This window comes from Prunus avium, chromosome 1 (genome assembly GCF_965620075.1).
Source record: "Prunus avium chromosome 1, drPruAviu1.hap1.1, whole genome shotgun sequence".
Lineage (NCBI taxonomy): Eukaryota > Viridiplantae > Streptophyta > Magnoliopsida > Rosales > Rosaceae > Prunus > Prunus avium.
Window position 1 is genome coordinate 54,692,665 of NC_142284.1, and position 17,048 is coordinate 54,709,712.

At 36.2% G+C, this 17,048-nt stretch overlaps 2 protein-coding genes across 3 annotated transcripts; one reads left to right on the forward strand and one right to left on the reverse strand.

Annotated features, from left to right (window-relative positions):
* Positions 1 to 258: 258 nt before the first annotated feature.
* NADK2 (NAD kinase 2) lies at positions 259 to 7,084 on the forward strand. 2 transcript variants are annotated; one of them, XM_021950903.2, is made up of 8 exons: positions 267 to 690; positions 2,020 to 3,972; positions 4,688 to 4,809; positions 4,891 to 5,032; positions 5,122 to 5,346; positions 5,560 to 5,634; positions 5,970 to 6,071; positions 6,613 to 7,084. In XM_021950903.2, exons 1-8 carry the CDS (start codon positions 448 to 450, stop codon positions 6,814 to 6,816), a joined length of 3,066 nt encoding a protein of 1,021 aa, XP_021806595.1. In that variant the 5' UTR covers positions 267 to 447; the 3' UTR covers positions 6,817 to 7,084. The 2 variants fall into 2 exon arrangements, with proteins under 2 accessions (XP_088101540.1, XP_021806595.1); XM_088245414.1 differs by lacking the exons at positions 5,970 to 6,071; positions 6,613 to 7,084 and having other exon boundaries at positions 259 to 690; positions 5,496 to 5,633.
* Positions 7,085 to 7,542: 458 nt separating this feature from the next.
* Positions 7,543 to 9,254, reverse strand: LOC110750565 (2-oxoglutarate (2OG) and Fe(II)-dependent oxygenase superfamily protein). Its single transcript, XM_021950904.2, has 3 exons — positions 9,040 to 9,254; positions 8,679 to 8,884; positions 7,543 to 8,447 (listed from the first exon to the last, which is right to left on the reverse strand). Exons 1-3 carry the CDS (start codon positions 9,139 to 9,141, stop codon positions 7,850 to 7,852), a joined length of 906 nt encoding a protein of 301 aa, XP_021806596.1. The 5' UTR covers positions 9,142 to 9,254; the 3' UTR covers positions 7,543 to 7,849.
* Positions 9,255 to 17,048: the final 7,794 nt, after the last annotated feature.

A 17,048-nucleotide genomic window follows, 5' to 3' on the forward strand; every position in this document is an offset into this window, starting at 1 on the left:
CCAATGTCATATGCAACCTTAAGCGATGTGAGTATATATAAAAAAATGTTGTGTATAGCTGATATCATATAATATTCAAATTAAAAAGCGGATGATTATTATGTGGGCACGATTGCGTTCCCTTGAAAAATTCATCCCATCCCATCCCAAGAAGGCTCCAAAAGAAAGCACATCCAAAAACGCAACCAATCCCCACCAAACTGCCCCAAAAGATAAAAAAAGAGAGGATAATTTCTCAATATAGTGATTAATAAGTTCACCAAAATAAATAAATTCCTCAATAAGTGAAAAAAGAAAAGAAAAATCAAGAACACATACCACCCGCCATTTTGCGGCCATACATATTGTTGTCCAAAACAGATTCTATTTTCTCGTCATCCAAACAACTTATACAAACCCAAAAAAAAAAAAGAGAGAGGGGGGAAGAGAGGGCAGTGAAAAATTCATATGGTGGCATGTTGCCTCAGGTGCCAGCTGGCCATCGTCGTCGACATGAATCGGTGTGCTTCGTCACCTTCGCATCTCTGCGCCTTTAAGCCTTGCCAGTTCTCGGGCACCAGCGCCAGCCTCTTCGGATTCGGGTTCGGGTTCGAGTTCCAGAGGAAGGAGCGATTCAAAAGGCGGCTTAAGTTCGTTCTCAGTGCGGAGCTTTCGAGGCCATTCTCTCTCAGCTTCGGTTTGGACTCTCAGGTCACACCTACTTACTCTAGTCTTTATTCTCGCTCTCTTTTATTTTTTCTTCAGTCATTTGAAATGGTGGTGTTTGTTGAATCACTGATTTGGTGACGGAGAGACTTGATGATCATCATCTTTTCTTTGTAGTGTGTTTTGTGAGCTGACCAAAGTTTGGCTGATTATTATGGTCACATTATTTTCTATTGGTTTGATAATTTATTGATAGAATTATGTTAGATTTCGTGTATAGAATCAATATTCTTTTTTTTCGAAGTTTGGATGGGATGCGAGAAACCCTTTTGTTTGCACACTTTCTCTGGATGCTCTGCTGGGCCATTTGTTTTGATCATCAGTGCTTGCGCATCTATTAGCAATTTTTGGTGCTATGTGCTAGCTGAAATCTGTCAAAATTGGGGTTTGGAATTTGCAGTCTACATAAACCAAATTTATTGTATCATTCTTAGTTCATTGGCAAGAAATATTTGTTGTCATTTGAGAAAAGTCATTTTCTTCCCTTTCAGTTTTAGCTTTCCCCTAGTTTATGTAGACAGAAGAGAGCATGCATGTCTGTTGGTGAACATTATTTTTCTGATGACAGTGACTTTTGGTGAACCTTATGTGCTGCATAAATAACCTTCTTTTAATGGTATTGTGCATATAAATAAGCATGTGATTATTTTAGATTTTTTCTATTCAAAACCCACACTTCTCTTTGTTCACCCCATATTCTAAGTTCACCCCAACTTCTAATTCAAATTTTCACAATTTCTAAGAGAACCCCACTATCTTCCCAAACTACCCCTAAATACACACCCAACAGAAGGAAAAAAATTAAAAAACTCATCAACTCACACCCCACACCCCACACCCCACACACCCCGCTATCTTGCCCCTCACCACTCTAAGTTCACCTCAATCTCACATTACTTAAAGAGATAAAAACACTGTTTTCAAACTCAATTGACGACCTATAAGCCACTATTTGCATACCGTATTTAGGGTTTGTGAAGAAAAGATGAGAGTGTATTAGGTTTCTTGGATTGAAAGAAAAGAGTAATTTGGCAATAAGTTGTAGAGGAGTTTATGTTTTTGTGTTTTTCTAAAACTTAATATGAAGAGTGGTGGGGTTTGTGTATAGATGTATTAGGATTAAGTATTAAGTTGGATGACTTTTTTGTCTTTTTACATAATAATAAAACTTAAAAGCTTAATGATTAAGTATTAGGGTGAACAAAGAATAGTGTGGGGTTTAAATAGAAAAACTCTTATTTTACTGGAAATTCAATAAATTGGCGACCCTTAGGAGTTGTATATAGTATACTGACACTGCTACTGAACTTGAAGACCTTTCAGCCTCATGATTCAACACAATTACCTAGGCTTGGCCCTATTCCCGGAGATATTGCAGAAATTGAGGCTTACTGTCGAATTTTTAGAAGTGCTGAACGGCTTCATACTGCATTAATGGACACATTATGCAATCCGGTAACGGGTGAATGTAGTGTTTATTATGATTTCCCATCTGAGGAAAAACCGCTGTTGGAGGATAAAATTGTCTCTGTGATTGGTTGCATGATATCCCTGTTGAACAAAGGAAGGGAGGATGTGATTTCTGGAAGATCCTCCATTATGAATTCCTATCGCCTTGCAGATGTGAGTGTAATGGAGGATATGCTTCCTCCACTTGCCATTTTCAGGAGTGAGATGAAAAGGTGTTGTGAGAGCTTGCATGTTGCTCTTGAGAACTGGTTGATACCTGGTGATGATCGAAGCTTGGATGTATGGAGGAAACTTCAGAGACTGAAGAATGTCTGTTATGATTCTGGTTTTCCCCGCGGGGAGGATTATCCATGCCATACTCTTTTTGCGAATTGGAGTCCTGTTTGCATATCCTCTTCTAAGGAGGACAGTAGGTCAGTAGATTCAGAAGTAGCTTTTTGGAGGGGTGGCCAGATAACAGAAGAAGGTCTCAAGTGGCTACTGGAGAAAGGATATAAAACTATTGTTGATCTTAGGGCAGAGACTGTTAAAGACAATGCTTATCAGTCAGCCATGGATGATGCTATTGCATCTGGGAAAGTTGAAATGGTCAAAATTCCAGTTGAAGTTGGGACGGCACCTTCAATGGAGCAGGTTAAGAACTTTGCATGTTTGGTCTCAGATTGCAGCAAAAGGCCTATCTATCTTCATAGTAAGGAAGGAGCACTCAGAACTTCTGCCATGGTCTCCAGATGGAGGCAGTACTCAACTCGCTATGGTTTGCCGTTTGTCTCCAAGCAGTTGACCGCTCTCAATGATGTGGTACTACAAGATACAAATGGGGCAGGGAAAGTGCTTGAGCTTTCCACTTCTGAGAAAAGTTTTCAACTGGAAAAGAATGAGTCACTGCAAGAGGGACTGGACACAATTAATGGTTCAAATGGGGTATTGCCCAAAGAAGTTTCTCCGGATAGGGACGAAACAAATCAGAGCTTAAATGGGACATATAATGACCTTATGTCTGTCCAAGATATGTCATCAGTAGAACCGGATCAAAATGGGGAAGGACCTAGGGTGAATTTTTGCAGGGAAGTTGACCCCCTGAATGCTCAGGTTCCCCCTTGTAATGTATTTTCAAGAAAAGAAATCTCCTGGTTTCTTGGGGGAAAAAAAATCTCACCTAACTCTTATTTTAATTATCAGTTGAAAAGGTTGGAGACATTACCAATTTCCAGAGTTATGATTATTAAGACAATGCGGAGAGGTGGGATTCTTGGTACTGATTCAGCACCAGAGCTTGTGGAGGTAGGAAATTCACATGGGCCACCTTATAGAAAAGATCTATCTCCAGAGGTCCAGACCTCTACTTCTGGCAATGGGACGCATTTTACTGGTGTTAGTTCTGGTTCCGTTCTTCCAGTTGTGAATGGATTTGGTGAAAGGGATCAAACAACAGCTAATGTATCTACTACTCTGAGCAGTAATTACGATGAGAGTGTCTTACCTAAAGAAGTAAAGGTGGATAAGAAGAGTAATGGTAGAGCCAATTTAGTTTCAGGTGATGATGACCTGGGGTCAATTGAAGGAAATATGTGTGCTTCTGCAACTGGTGTTGTAAGGGTGCAGTCAAGAAAGAAAGCAGAGATGTTTTTAGTTCGAACGGATGGATACTCTTGTAGCCGAGAGAAGGTGACAGAATCCTCCTTGGCCTTCACTCATCCAAGTACCCAGCAACAAATGCTAATGTGGAAATCCACACCAAAGACTGTATTAGTGTTGAAGAAGCTGGGGCAAGAACTCATGGAACAAGCTAAAGAGGTACTTAAGCATCTAGTATTTGTTTTGAAATACTATGAATTATATTATTAACTGATTATATGATTTGATAACAGAATTGGTGTCAGTAACAGAGTTTCTAACTTCTGTTATTTAGTTGGAAATCTTGTCTGTCTTTTCTTGTTTCTCTTTTTTCTTTTCTTGATAAAGTTTTGTTTCTTTAAAAGAATAAATGAGTTTGTATCAAAGAGTAATGAGTATGGATAGATATAAGAAAGAGTGTTAGCTGGAAAGATACAAAATTTTCACAGCTAGTCCCACAATGAGAATCTTGAACAACTTAGGAAATGGGGTTAGTTCACTCATTATTAGAGGTTGCTTATGCTATGCTAATACATGAACTTGTGTAAACAAAAGGCTCAGTACGGGGAATAGGTATTTTCAAGCAATTTTGTATTCAATAACATATATGTAGAGGGATCCCCATTTTTTCTTTTTTGCAAAAAATGGGGATGACCCTCACTGGGGATCATTAAAGAATAGACGGTTCAAATCATTAAACTATAATGAGGAATGAGCCCCACAAGGGACTCCCATTTTTGCAAAAATTGGGGATCCCCTTGACGGAAGGGCCTCATATATATATATATATTGGAAGATATCTTAATAATGTCAGGAATTACTGTAAATCTCTGACTATTTTGTTTGGGAGTTTGTTTGGTGGAAAAATTATAGCTTTTGCTGTGTCTATGTGTAGGTTGTCTCGTTTATGTATTACCAAGAGAAAATGAATGTTCTGGTGGAACCAGAAGTGCATGACATATTTGCTAGAATCCCAGGGTTTGGATTTGTTCAGACCTTCTATAGTCAAGATACCAGGTACCGAAGTTGTATCTAAAGTTTGGCAACATATTTTATATTTCACGACCTTATTGGAAATTTGCTTACTTGTGCCTTCAGTGATCTGCATGAGAGGGTTGATTTTGTGGCATGCCTGGGAGGAGATGGGGTTATACTCCATGCTTCAAATCTATTTAAAGGTGCTGTTCCCCCAATTGTATCATTTAACCTTGGATCTCTTGGATTTTTGACTTCCCATACAGTAAGTTCTTTGATTTTGTCTTTTGTAGTTGATTTATGTTCTCTCACAGATTTCCATTTCTCTAACCCATCTTATACTTTTGAATTCAGTTCGAAGACTATATGCAGGACTTAAGGCAGGTGATCCATGGGAATAACACAAGTGATGGTGTTTATATAACTCTTAGAATGCGGCTCAGGTGTGAAATTTTTCGAAATGGTAGAGCAATGCCTGGGAAAGTATTTGATGTCTTGAATGAAATAGTTGTTGATCGAGGGTCTAATCCATACCTTTCTAAGATTGAATGTTATGAACAAGATCGGCTTATAACGAAGGTGAGGCTGTTAGTTATTGCATATCTTATAAAATAATTATTTTAATAGGCTCTAGTAATGTCCTAAACTTTACCCAAGCAAATGAGTTAGACTTTGCTTTCTTACCATGTGGATTACATCTGACGTGACTATACTTATATGTAACACAGGGAGAGTTCCAATAACTTATATGATGTCATCATGCTGTCTATTGACAAATACCATATCTTTTAGGTCCAAGGTGATGGGGTCATCATAGCCACACCTACAGGAAGTACTGCATACTCCACAGCTGCTGGAGGTTCCATGGTAAGAAATTCCTCTTCAGTTTTGAAGTCACCATAATACAAAATTTAGTACCTAGCAATGTGCAAATTCAAGGGCTTGGGTTTTCGTTTCCGTTACAGGTGATGTTTCTTAGTGAAGGATTTCTTTCCCGTATGCTTTGTAACTTGCAGCCATATATACATAATCTTTTTAAAAATACCAGTGCCTACTATACAGATAATGGAAACTCATATGGTAGCCGTCTATTATCATTGAGAAGTAGCCATCTTCTCTAAATCTTTTTCGTCTCTGGTTGTTGTCGGTTGGCTTTGTCAACAGGAGATTGTGCATCTAACATCAGATAATATGAATTGCAGGTGCATCCAAATGTTCCTTGCATGTTATTTACGCCAATCTGTCCACACTCCCTCTCGTTTAGACCAGTTATACTTCCAGATTCTGCAAAGCTTGAATTAAAGGTGAATTCTTTTCCTCATGTATCTAGTTAAATCTGGATTTTTTTTTTATGCGGTATAAATATTTCTCAGTTAAAAACCTTGATTTTGACCTTGCCCCCATTTATTTTTTTCTCCACACTTCACTTAGTTTTAAAAAAAGTTTGGCTGGTCTTGTGCACCATTTATTTATGCCATTCACTTTAGATATAATGTCCTTATCCTCAAGAACTGCCAAGCTTGGTTACGCGGTTTTATTTTGTCCTGCAGTCACATTCTTCCCTCCATGTGGCGATGAACATTGTAAACATGTTTTCAAGGGCCAACAACATCTAGAACTAATATTTAAGTCTGAATTTGGAATATGTACAGCTTTTCTACTATGCAAGTCAAGTATTGAAAGCATTTTTTTGCCACATTTAATTTCGTTAGCTATGAATCCTATTACATGTACAAATAAGATGCACAATGCATGCTCTACGTCACACACAGAGAGGAAAAGAGATGATTCTTACAATTTTAGCAACCAATTCTTATTTAAGAGAAAACGCATTTGTTTGGACAGATTCCAGAGGATGCTCGAAGCAATGCCTGGGTTTCTTTTGATGGAAAGAGAAGGCAGCAACTCTCAAGAGGAGACTCTGTCAGAATATCTATGAGCCAACACCCGCTTCCAACTGTCAACAAGCGTGACCAAACAGGTGATTGGTTTCGAAGCTTGATTCGTTGCCTAAATTGGAACGAAAGGCTAGATCAAAAGGCCCTTTGAAACATTTGAAACTGGAAAACTGGAAAGGAACCTGTTTCACTCTTCATTGTTGATCGAGTGTATAATATTGTACATATTGTAGATTATAGGAAATCAAACTGAGAGTAAATATACTCTTTCTCAATTGCTCCCACAAGAGGGTAGAATTTTACGTATACTAGTATACTGTCCTTTCTTGTCGAAAGATTTAACTGTAGATTGTCAGTATAGAGCAATAAAATTATACTTAAAACTCTTTTATGGATGTATCCGATTGATCCATCCTTTATTTTCGTAGTTCTCTTTGTTTACTGCTGTTTTCTGATACATTTGTTTTCGTGCGAGAATTATGGGAGGAAAGCCTTTCTGAGGTGATCAAAATTTGTAGCCTCCCTAGCATGATTTCATTGGTCTCTCTGGTGGTCTCTCTGGTGACTTGCTTCTTTTCTTTGTTTGGTGGATTTTGTCACAAGGCTGTGACCCAGCTAAGAACATATACGCAAAGAACCATCTAAACATAAGAAGAGAAAAGATGATAATTTCTAGGTGGTCTTTTTAAAGAAAAGTATTGTGGGTTGCTTTGCTTATATTGAAGCAACAATATGTTTTTTTAGTACAAGCGATAATCTAAACTACTATAGGGAGGGGGATTTCTCACACCCTTTCCATTGGGAATATCAAACAAAATTATGTGTGGCAATAAAGTAATAAAGTGACCACCGACTACAAAAGGAAAGAAAGAGATGCCATAACCAGCAATATTTAAGATTTCAATCCATTATGTTACTATTTTACAGTGCACATCCCAAGTGGAGCACGCTTTTAGCAGCATTACATAACAAGAAAGATATAGAGAAATATGAAGCGCACACAGACTTACACCCACTTCAGCTTTCTCCTCCCATACAGAGTTCTAGTTAAGAGTGAGAGATGAGCGAGTATGTAGTAATTATAATTAAGCACCCCAAAAAAATAAAATTAAAAAAAGAAAAAAAAAGAAAGAGAGAAACTGAAGTATTCTTTTTTCTTTTTTCCATATGAGTCCTATAATTTCTCACACGGCCCTCACAGATTGGAACCTTGGTTCCTTGGGGAGGAACTTCTGCTCAGCATAAATAGAGAGGTAGTCACCAAACACAAACTTCGGATATGCTTGATCCACTTCTTGGTTTGCTTTCTCCACCAGTAGTGGTGCAGGAGCTATGGTGGCCTTGAGTGATGGGTTATAGAATGAAGCAATTGATCTTCTGTTTCCAGTTGGGGTGGCTAAAACCCGGTGCCAAACACTCTTGTAGAGGCCATTGCTCAGGACCTCAATCTGGTCCCCTGTGTTAATGACAATGGAGTTGTGCAATGGCTGCACATCTATCCATTGCCCATCTTTGAGGATTTGAAGGCCTCCCACCTGGTCATCTTGGAAGAGTAAGATGACACCCCCGGCATCGGTGTGAGCTCGGAGACCAGTCACCAACTCTGGCTGAGGGCATGGTGGGTAGTGGCTCACCTTGGTGCCAAAGAAGGCATTGTCTTCTTCTCCACCATTGAATGCTTTCTTGATGTATCCCCTTGGTAAGCCCAAGTTCTCATCCATGACTTCCATGATCCTCTCAGCTAGTTTCTTCAGTTCTGTCCTGTATTCTGTCATGGTTTCCCTGCCAATAAGAGAAGTAGTGATCAGATTCTAGATTAGGGAGCGGGGCATAAAATTGAACATTGCTATGGAAATGAGACTAGATAGTCTAACACGTGTTGTCAGGCTGTCAATATTGAACTTATCGTTCATATTGATAATTTAACAACATAATATATGTTAGGTATCTGGCAAGAGAACATTTTCTCTGGAGCATGCTGCTTACTAATTATATATAATTTTCATTGCTTACTTGAATCCGGGGGTTTTCGAGGGCCATTCATTATCATCCAGGAGGGTGAAGACATCCTCCCAGTCCACATTCTCCAACTTTTGGCCATTCAACGACTTCACAAGTGCAGACTTCTTGAATTCCTCCTCTCTTTCCAGTTTAAAGCACTCAGAGCTCACCTTCTTCACCCTCTCCAGAAGCTCATCTGAAATTCCATGGTTCACCAGCTGTGACAAACACAAAAAACACTCAATTAACACTCTTGGCATAGAGATAAAAAAACACATAAAAACAATGGAATGACAAGCAATGAGCTGAAATTACATTTTTGGCCACTAAATATAATATTGAAGCAAAAAAGATGAAATAATTAATTCAGTACCTGGAAGAAGCCCCATTCCTCACATCCATTAGCAAGCTGAGCCAATGTTTGGGCCCTTTCTTCACCACCAAGCTTTGAGAAATCAATAACTGGGATTGCCATGGATCTGATTAAAGCAAGAGATTAAGCTAGCACAAGTAGTTGAGAGAGAGAGAGGGAGAGAGAGAGAGAGTTGGTTTCTGTAGTGTGAGTATAATGCTTGCTTAATTAATTAGCTTAAGTTGCAATGGTGGTGAAGAAGAGAGGGTGATTAGGCCTATTTATAGCAAAGTTTCCCGCCATCTGTTGGATATGTCAACTTTTTTTTAATATTAATTTTATTATTTTCCCTTTGTTTCTTCCAATGTAGCCGTTAGGGTAAGGTATGGGACGGTGACGCTTTACATTTAAAATTAGATCCAAGGTCAATGCTTTGTGAGGTACCTACTGGTAACGCACAACATAAGCATACTCTTTCAGGTGATTCACCTCATTCCATTTCCCTTTTATTTGTTAATTCATCAATTACATGAAGCATATACATGTGACATGTCCATATCAATTAGCTGCCATTTGGATATCTTAACGTGCACTAACAATTTACCAATCTAATCTGATTGATTTACACTACATTTACTAACCACATAACTGTTTACATGCATGTCTTATTACGTGAAAAATATAGTACATATAACATTCCGACTATCGACCCATATGAAATTTCACTCGTTTTACGTGAGCCCTTATTTCTTTTTCTTTAATCATGGGTAAGCTAAGCTAGGTTGATCAAGTTGATTTTCACCGTGATAGGCATGGGATGTCTATGAGAGAAGAATTCTTCAAATCAAATTATTCTAGTTCATTCACCTGCCAGATAATAGATTCCAAATTATCTCAAGCCATGGTGGCATCATAGCATGTCCTTCATGTGCAAAATTATTCCCCCTCTTTCTTCCCCCATATATTATTACTAATCCCATAATTATTTTAAGCTTATTTTACTTGTAGCATAAATCTCTGCCGACTAGGGTTCATCATGTTGACAGTAACCCGCAATGTCTTGTGGTCCTTTGGCTTTCACACATGAACATGCTTTTTTATGACGAGTGGTTGGTTCCATGGTTAAACTAATACACTGATTTGCAGGCATAGTTTGAGGGTTAAGGAAGGCAAGGACGATGACCATTATAAACAAAGCAATCATCACCAATTAATTAATTAATTAAATTAAAACTTTGTCAACTCCATTATTATAATTTATATATGTGTGTATGTGGGATTGATTAATTAATTTATTTATAAATTATCATAATGCTTCTTACCTGAAAGGAAAAGGAAAAAAAATATATTTAAGCTTAACATGCACACTTTTTTTAGTAGGGTTAGTGATCTGGAATTCAAACCCTATGTGCTGTAAGTTACACTGGACATATGATCCACCGTCTGATTTGATTCCACTTGTCCGAATTTGAGGGTACATAAGAGGACAGAGATGATCATGGCCGTCTGATCAAGAACTCAATCTTGTAAAACGAATAAAGTCATTGCTGTACCTTGTAGTACTTCAAAACCAGCGTCAATTTTGCATGGATCGGACGGTTGATTATTGCATTATGGTTCCAGAGATGTAGTGTGAGCCACGTTGCATGGTTTGGCTCAGATGATATGTTTTTTTAAAAAAAAATTATGAAAATGTGCTGGAACCGAAGGTTGAATCACGCAGGTCGGGATTTAATTAGGATAATGCATTTGATTGGTTGACAAGCTTGATTAATTAATTATCTTAGGGACCGTTTGATAACAATTTCAATTTTAGTTTTTAGTTTTTATTTTTTATGGTAGAGTATAGAGGAAAATGAGAGTGAGAATGGGAGTGAGGATGAGATTGAGAGAGAGGATGAGAGGAAAGAGTAATAAAAGTGAAAACAAAAACTTGAAAGTAAAAAAAATTTCAAATAGATTTCAGTTTTTAGTTTTTGTTTTCACTTCTGTTACTCCTTCCTCCCTCCTTCCCTCTCAATCCCATTTTCACTCTCATTCTCATTTCCGTTCTCTCTTTTTCCTCTATACTCTAGCACAAAAACTAAAAACTAAAATTGAAATGGTTATCAAATGAGCCCTTAATTATTAATTTCGATACATGTGTATAATGCACATATATCATATTATTGAGGCATTACCAACTTAAGTAGGGTTTCTCTATCCAAAAATAAAAAAAACTTGAGTAGGGTTTGAGAGGCTTGAGTATAGGGCTTCCATCCTCTAGCTAGCTAGCTAGCTTAGCTTAATTATAATTATTAGGTCATAAAAGGATTTGGATAATGTTAATTATGCAAAGTAATTATAGCATGGCACTAGAGTACGATTACTTGGTATAACTTATTCACATGTTATAATATAAGTGGACATTATATTGATCATCTATCCTAAAAGTGTATATATATATATATATATATATATATATATATATATATATATATATATATATATATATATATATATTCATCAACTCATATTATAACACGTGAACGAATTATACCACGTAGCCGTATTCCAGACCATATAATATTAATGTCTCCTCATGGGGCATGCTAGCATGTGATGACGGGGTGTGACCCCATATCATGTGCTATGTGGGCTGGAAAATCAAAGTTAGTAGCATATTTCTTCTCCAGTACCGAATTTTGATTAGGATTGAGAAATAATTAATATGGAGCCATTGCCAATTAGAGAGTGGTTTCTCCCTCCCTAATGGGGAAAAACCCTAAAAAATTGTAGAATATAGATGTGACAGCAAGGCCGTCTACATACGTATGGACACGAACTATATGGTCTACCTACCTACCCAACATAAAAAAAATATTATCAAATTTTTGGTCATCATGTAATGTTACATATGATATGAGTATTTTTGTTGTTTGAAATAAATGACTTTTAACATAAAATCAGTATAAAAACAAATAAAATAAGTGTCACATAAATATTGGTATTCCAAACTTTAGGGTTTATACTATGATGCTCTTTCCCATAGGATGTAATCTCCCTACCCTATGTAGCCCTAATCAACTTTTGTAGACCTTTTTTTTTTCTCTTCTTTAACAAACTACTGAATACAGAAAACTTTTTTTGTCATGCAAAGTCAAATATGCAGTAAAAGTAAATTCCTTTTACTTTATTGAGAGGATCTCACAATTTTAACTTATGGTGTACTCTTATTATCATTCTCAATATTTGACACGTGTCTATGAGCATAATCATGATTTCATAAATATAAAGCAAAGAGTTAATTATGATTATGCCAATGACACGTGTCAAATATTAAGATAGTACACCTTGAATTAAAGTGACGAGCAAAAATATTTACTTATTTTATTTTCTTTCTTAGTTTTACTTACAGTTTTTCTTTTTCTGTAACCTGAAATACACTCAAATATCAGATCAATTCATAAGCTCAGCCAGGTAAAAATATAAGACATTTTCTATAGCGTATTTAAACTAATAACTTACGCCTTAGCAAAATAGAACTTGAATCATATATATATATATTATTTTCAATCTTCTAAGGATGAAGAGTGAAGAGACGCGAATTCATTTCAATCTTCTACCTCTCCTAATATTGCGAACTTTGTTGAACAGAACATGGGCACGAAGGTCAAAGGTCAACCGTACTTGAAAATTTTAATTAAGAGCTTTAGTGTAAATTGAAAGGTTGTAGGATTATAAAAAAAAAAAAAAAAGAACAAGAAAATATCCCTAAGCTTCCTCACTAATTAAGCATGATTAGAGTTGGCAAATCTGACCGACAACCGAAAAGATGAACATTAGTTTAGTTTGATTGTAATGTGCTCAAGAATTAATAAAGATCTAAATTTAGGAAATTATCATGTTAATTAATTAGGAGTTGAAATTTTCTTAATTTGTTTCACGACTTAAGGCTGATAGATTGGATTTGAGTTTGTGCACTTTAACTTAATTGAATGCTTAAACTTCTCAAAAGATTAGCTTAAGTTGGATTTCCCTGCTAATTATAGCCTAGCCGCTCAGGTTGGCCTAACTACTCTTGATGATCTCATGCATAATCATAACATATTGAAACTAACAACGGTTTAATTAGAGAGTATTAACTAAATATTATAGTTGAAGTGCTTGAATGTTGTCAGATTGTGAATTTCGACTATTGCATTGGGAATGTCAAATATTTGAAAACACCACAACGGGGCTTCATGATGTCCCAAAATTAATAAATATCAATTGGATATATGTTAATGATAATCTCATTATAAGTCTACATACATCGACGGTGAAAAGGAATCTCATATATACATTAACAGTTGACAACGACTTAGTCTTCGAAAGTAACTTCCAAATTAGTTGATGCCGATTAACCGTAAACAAACTGTTTTCTTAAGAAAGAGGGTGTCAGGTGTTCCATAACCCAAGTGACTCAATACATGCCCCCAAAACATTGTCTAACGGAGACTATGCTTAGAAGTGCCTCGAGACAATTGAATTGAGTAATTAATATTCATCCATGGTGGTCTAAACAAATAAATTAATATTTGTTCTGTGGTTTTGCCTTCGTTTTCAAGAAGTCTCAGCAGTACCAGGCCCTCTCATCAGCTCTGTCGACTCTCACATGGTGCTGAGTAATTGTCTCTCACAAGGCACCCATGAGAGGTGACAAAGACGAAGAAAAAAATGAGTCTAGGGAGCCTGAACCCTTTTACATAGATTTGCCTAATAATGCTCTCTGTCTTTCTTTTCCTTCTTTTTTAATCAACCTCTGAAACCTCCTCTATCACGAAGATTATAAAATAATTTACCATAATTACTTAATTAATTAAGACAATGATTTTTTTATATGAAATAATTCATGAGCTTAGAAAGTCATGGGCGTGGTCGGCAGTCACTCGATTCTTAGATTCTTTAGGCTGAATGAGATCATTGGGAAACCTGTTGGGTTTATTTGTTGATTAATTATTATTTTTAATAACAATTCAAAATGACACAAATGGAAGAGTTGAAGAGCATGGTTTGTGTCAACCATGACCAATTGAGTAATTCGAGTAGTTTGATTATTTCAACGGTTGCATTAAAAACTTCAAACCCTTCGCGATTAGTTATATAACTACCTTACCCTTACATAACCGTATTATAGGGTTACGTAACACTTCTGCAACTGTCCTCCTAGGGTTCCTTGTTATAGTTAATTAATTGCTAATTCCTAGAATTCGGGGTAAAATCGAGACCCCCCTTTTAAAATCCCCGTTTGGATACGAGACATAGATGGTATTGTGATCTCCATCTTCAAACCGCTGCGATAATACCACATATATGTTTTTTTTAATAACTGCATATACATTTATGTTTCAATTGAATAATAAATGAATTGAGTTGTATCGATTTTTGAATTTTAGGGTTCAATTGAATATGATTGATGATCCATGTACTAGCTAGTATGAAGGTGGAATTGAATAATTAGAATTTATGAGTAAAAAAGGCAGGGTATCAAGGGATGGCATTCTTATCCTCGACCCCAAGATTTGCCCCATTGCCATCCCTAATTAAGTTTATGGTTCCTCATAAATTCAACCCTTTTACAAAATAAATACAATTTTGTAAAAACTACACATATAGATAGATGTATATCTATACAAAGTAATTTTCTTAAATAGTTTGTCATGCCATATTAATTGACTAGAGAGCATTTCATTATGTATATGCATTTTTTTCCCGGCTAAATTGTTTGACATGTTTTGTTGTCATATTGTTTCGATAAATCTTAAATTTATATAAGAATATACATGATGAAAAATTTAAATATACAATATAAGAACATATAGCGTGTTAGACTATTTGGAATTTAAAAAAAAAAAAAAAAAAGATGTTGGAAACTTGGAAGCCTGCAAATAGTCAAACTCATTAAGTTTTGATATTTGATCCTAACAATGTCACTTTCTTCACGATCTATATCCAATGTGACAAAACAATCTTCTAATTTCATCGCACATCATTTCTGACGAATCTTACTTGCTGAAACAAGCTATAGCAGCCATATAATATATAGGTACATGGTTTGTCGTAAGCTATATTAACACTTACACATACTAAGTCAACGGGTCATTAAGTATTTCGTCCTTAATCACTTTGTTTAATTAGAGTTTGCTTTCTTATCATGGCAATTAAGACAATGACAGCAAATATTCTCCAACAATTAAGTCCTTTTATCTGACATTATGAAAAGTTCATGAATCTAGCTAGCTAGCTAGCTAATTATTCTATAAATTATAGCATAATAATTTTATAGAAAAAAGACTTCATTATATTCGATAAAATAAAAATAAAGACTTAATTAAATAAATAATTAATAATAATTAATAATAACTATGAAAAGTTTTTATTTGATTGTACATTTAGTGCCCGTTTGGCATTGCTTATTTGGGGTGATAAGTGATTTTTAAAAAATTTTGGGAAGCCCAACCCGTTTGGTAAACTGTGAGAAAATCACTTATTGTTAAAAATTGATGTGAGAGAAAGCTATAAGGGAAAGCAGCTAATGAGGTGCTGTCATTTTCTGATTATGCAGAAATCAGTTTCGAAGAGGCGTTGGGTTTAATGATTATGCAACAATTATTTTTTGATTTTGTTGAAATCAATATCAACAACACTTTTAACAAAAAATTTATCAAACGCCAAACTGCTTTTTCTTACAGCTGATTTCTCTAACAACAAATCTAACAGCGATTATTTTCACAACACAGAAATGCCAAATTGGGCCTTAATTTGTTCAATATATTCTTATGGGCTCACATCTTTCTTGTTCAACTCTAGAATATTTTCAAAATCTAAAGCCCAATACAAAGATTATTTAAATCTTACTAGCTCAGCCCAATTCGCATCCGAACTTGGAGTTTTTGGATGGTCGGTCCAAAGAACCAAAAGGGTTGTGTTTCAGACTGTTTACTCAAAAAAAAAAACAAAACAAAACAAAAGGTGCAGTAATTGTGACCCTACAACCCTCCGCACACCCCTACTTTATTTACTCAAAAAAAGGTAAAAAAATAAAGCAAGATTTACTTCTCTAATTAACTAAATTCATGCCAATTTACAAAATTCAAGTGACTAGACATATATTGAAATATCTAGGGGTAGTGGCTTGTATGCTATTGCCATTCCTTTCATTAGGGAATGAATGAGGGTATTAGCTTCAGACTGTTTTGTATGAATTCTTCTATACTCTGCTCAAACTTGATATCACATTATAGCGGGAAATGCGTTAGTTGATATGTACTTATTCTATAAGTTATTATGGCTAGCGAATTGTTGATTAATACATCAAGTGTCACATCATGCGGTCAATTAATAGGATCTAAAAATGTGATCCCTCTAGCATTACTCAGAACCTAATAGTTTTCGTTTTGTACATCAATGTTTCTTACAGGTCCCTTGAACCAATTCCTTGCATCCAAAGCCCACCAAAGCATTACCACTGTCAAAACCACACTGACAGCTACTGGTGCATAATTGAAGGTTTTCCATCCAAGAGGGTAGAAAGTTGGTAATAGGAAGGCTGAACAGGCATAGTGTGGGAGCAAATTTCCTCCCACGAGAATATTCCGTTGAAAGATTCCCCTTTCTTCTTCGCCGCCTCTTTCTCCCAGCAAAATAAATTGGATAAGAGGACCACACCCGGGGGGTGTTGGCCAAAGGCCCTCCGATGCCTAAGTTAGTTAAATTGATTTAGGGAAAAATCAATAGCTAAATAGGGTACGGAGATATATATGTGTGGTGAAAACCGGGCGGCCGGAGCCTTATGTAAAAGAGAGAGAGAGAGAGAGAGAGAGAGAGGAGGTGGCTAGGATTTGTGAAGGGAAGAGCTCTCTAGAGTTTTAGTAGAAATTCTGACGTACCTCATCCTTGTGCGTGCCCAAGTATTTATAGGGGGCCTTGACGAGGTTGGTGTGGTTGGTGAGGTAGGTGAGGTTGGTGAGGTTGGTACATTTAGGGATTTGATTAATTAGGGAATTAAT

What these genes read in the sequence shown, in the direction of transcription:
- NADK2 (XM_021950903.2), top strand. Translation starts at nt 448, where the DNA reads ATGGTGGCATGTTGCCTCAGGTGCCAGCTGGCCATCGTCGTCGACATG. An exon ending in AAGATCGGCTTATAACGAAG is followed by an intron (nt 5,347 to 5,559) that starts GTGAGGCTGTTA and finishes CATATCTTTTAG; the next exon opens with GTCCAAGGTGATGGGGTCAT. An exon ending in CTGCAAAGCTTGAATTAAAG is followed by an intron (nt 6,072 to 6,612) that starts GTGAATTCTTTT and finishes TTGTTTGGACAG; the next exon opens with ATTCCAGAGGATGCTCGAAG.
- LOC110750565 (XM_021950904.2), bottom strand. Translation starts at nt 9,141, where the DNA reads ATGGCAATCCCAGTTATTGATTTCTCAAAGCTTGGTGGTGAAGAAAGG. An exon ending in AGGAATGGGGCTTCTTCCAG is followed by an intron (nt 8,885 to 9,039) that starts GTACTGAATTAA and finishes TGTTTGTCACAG; the next exon opens with CTGGTGAACCATGGAATTTC. An exon ending in TCGAAAACCCCCGGATTCAA is followed by an intron (nt 8,448 to 8,678) that starts GTAAGCAATGAA and finishes TCTTATTGGCAG; the next exon opens with GGAAACCATGACAGAATACA.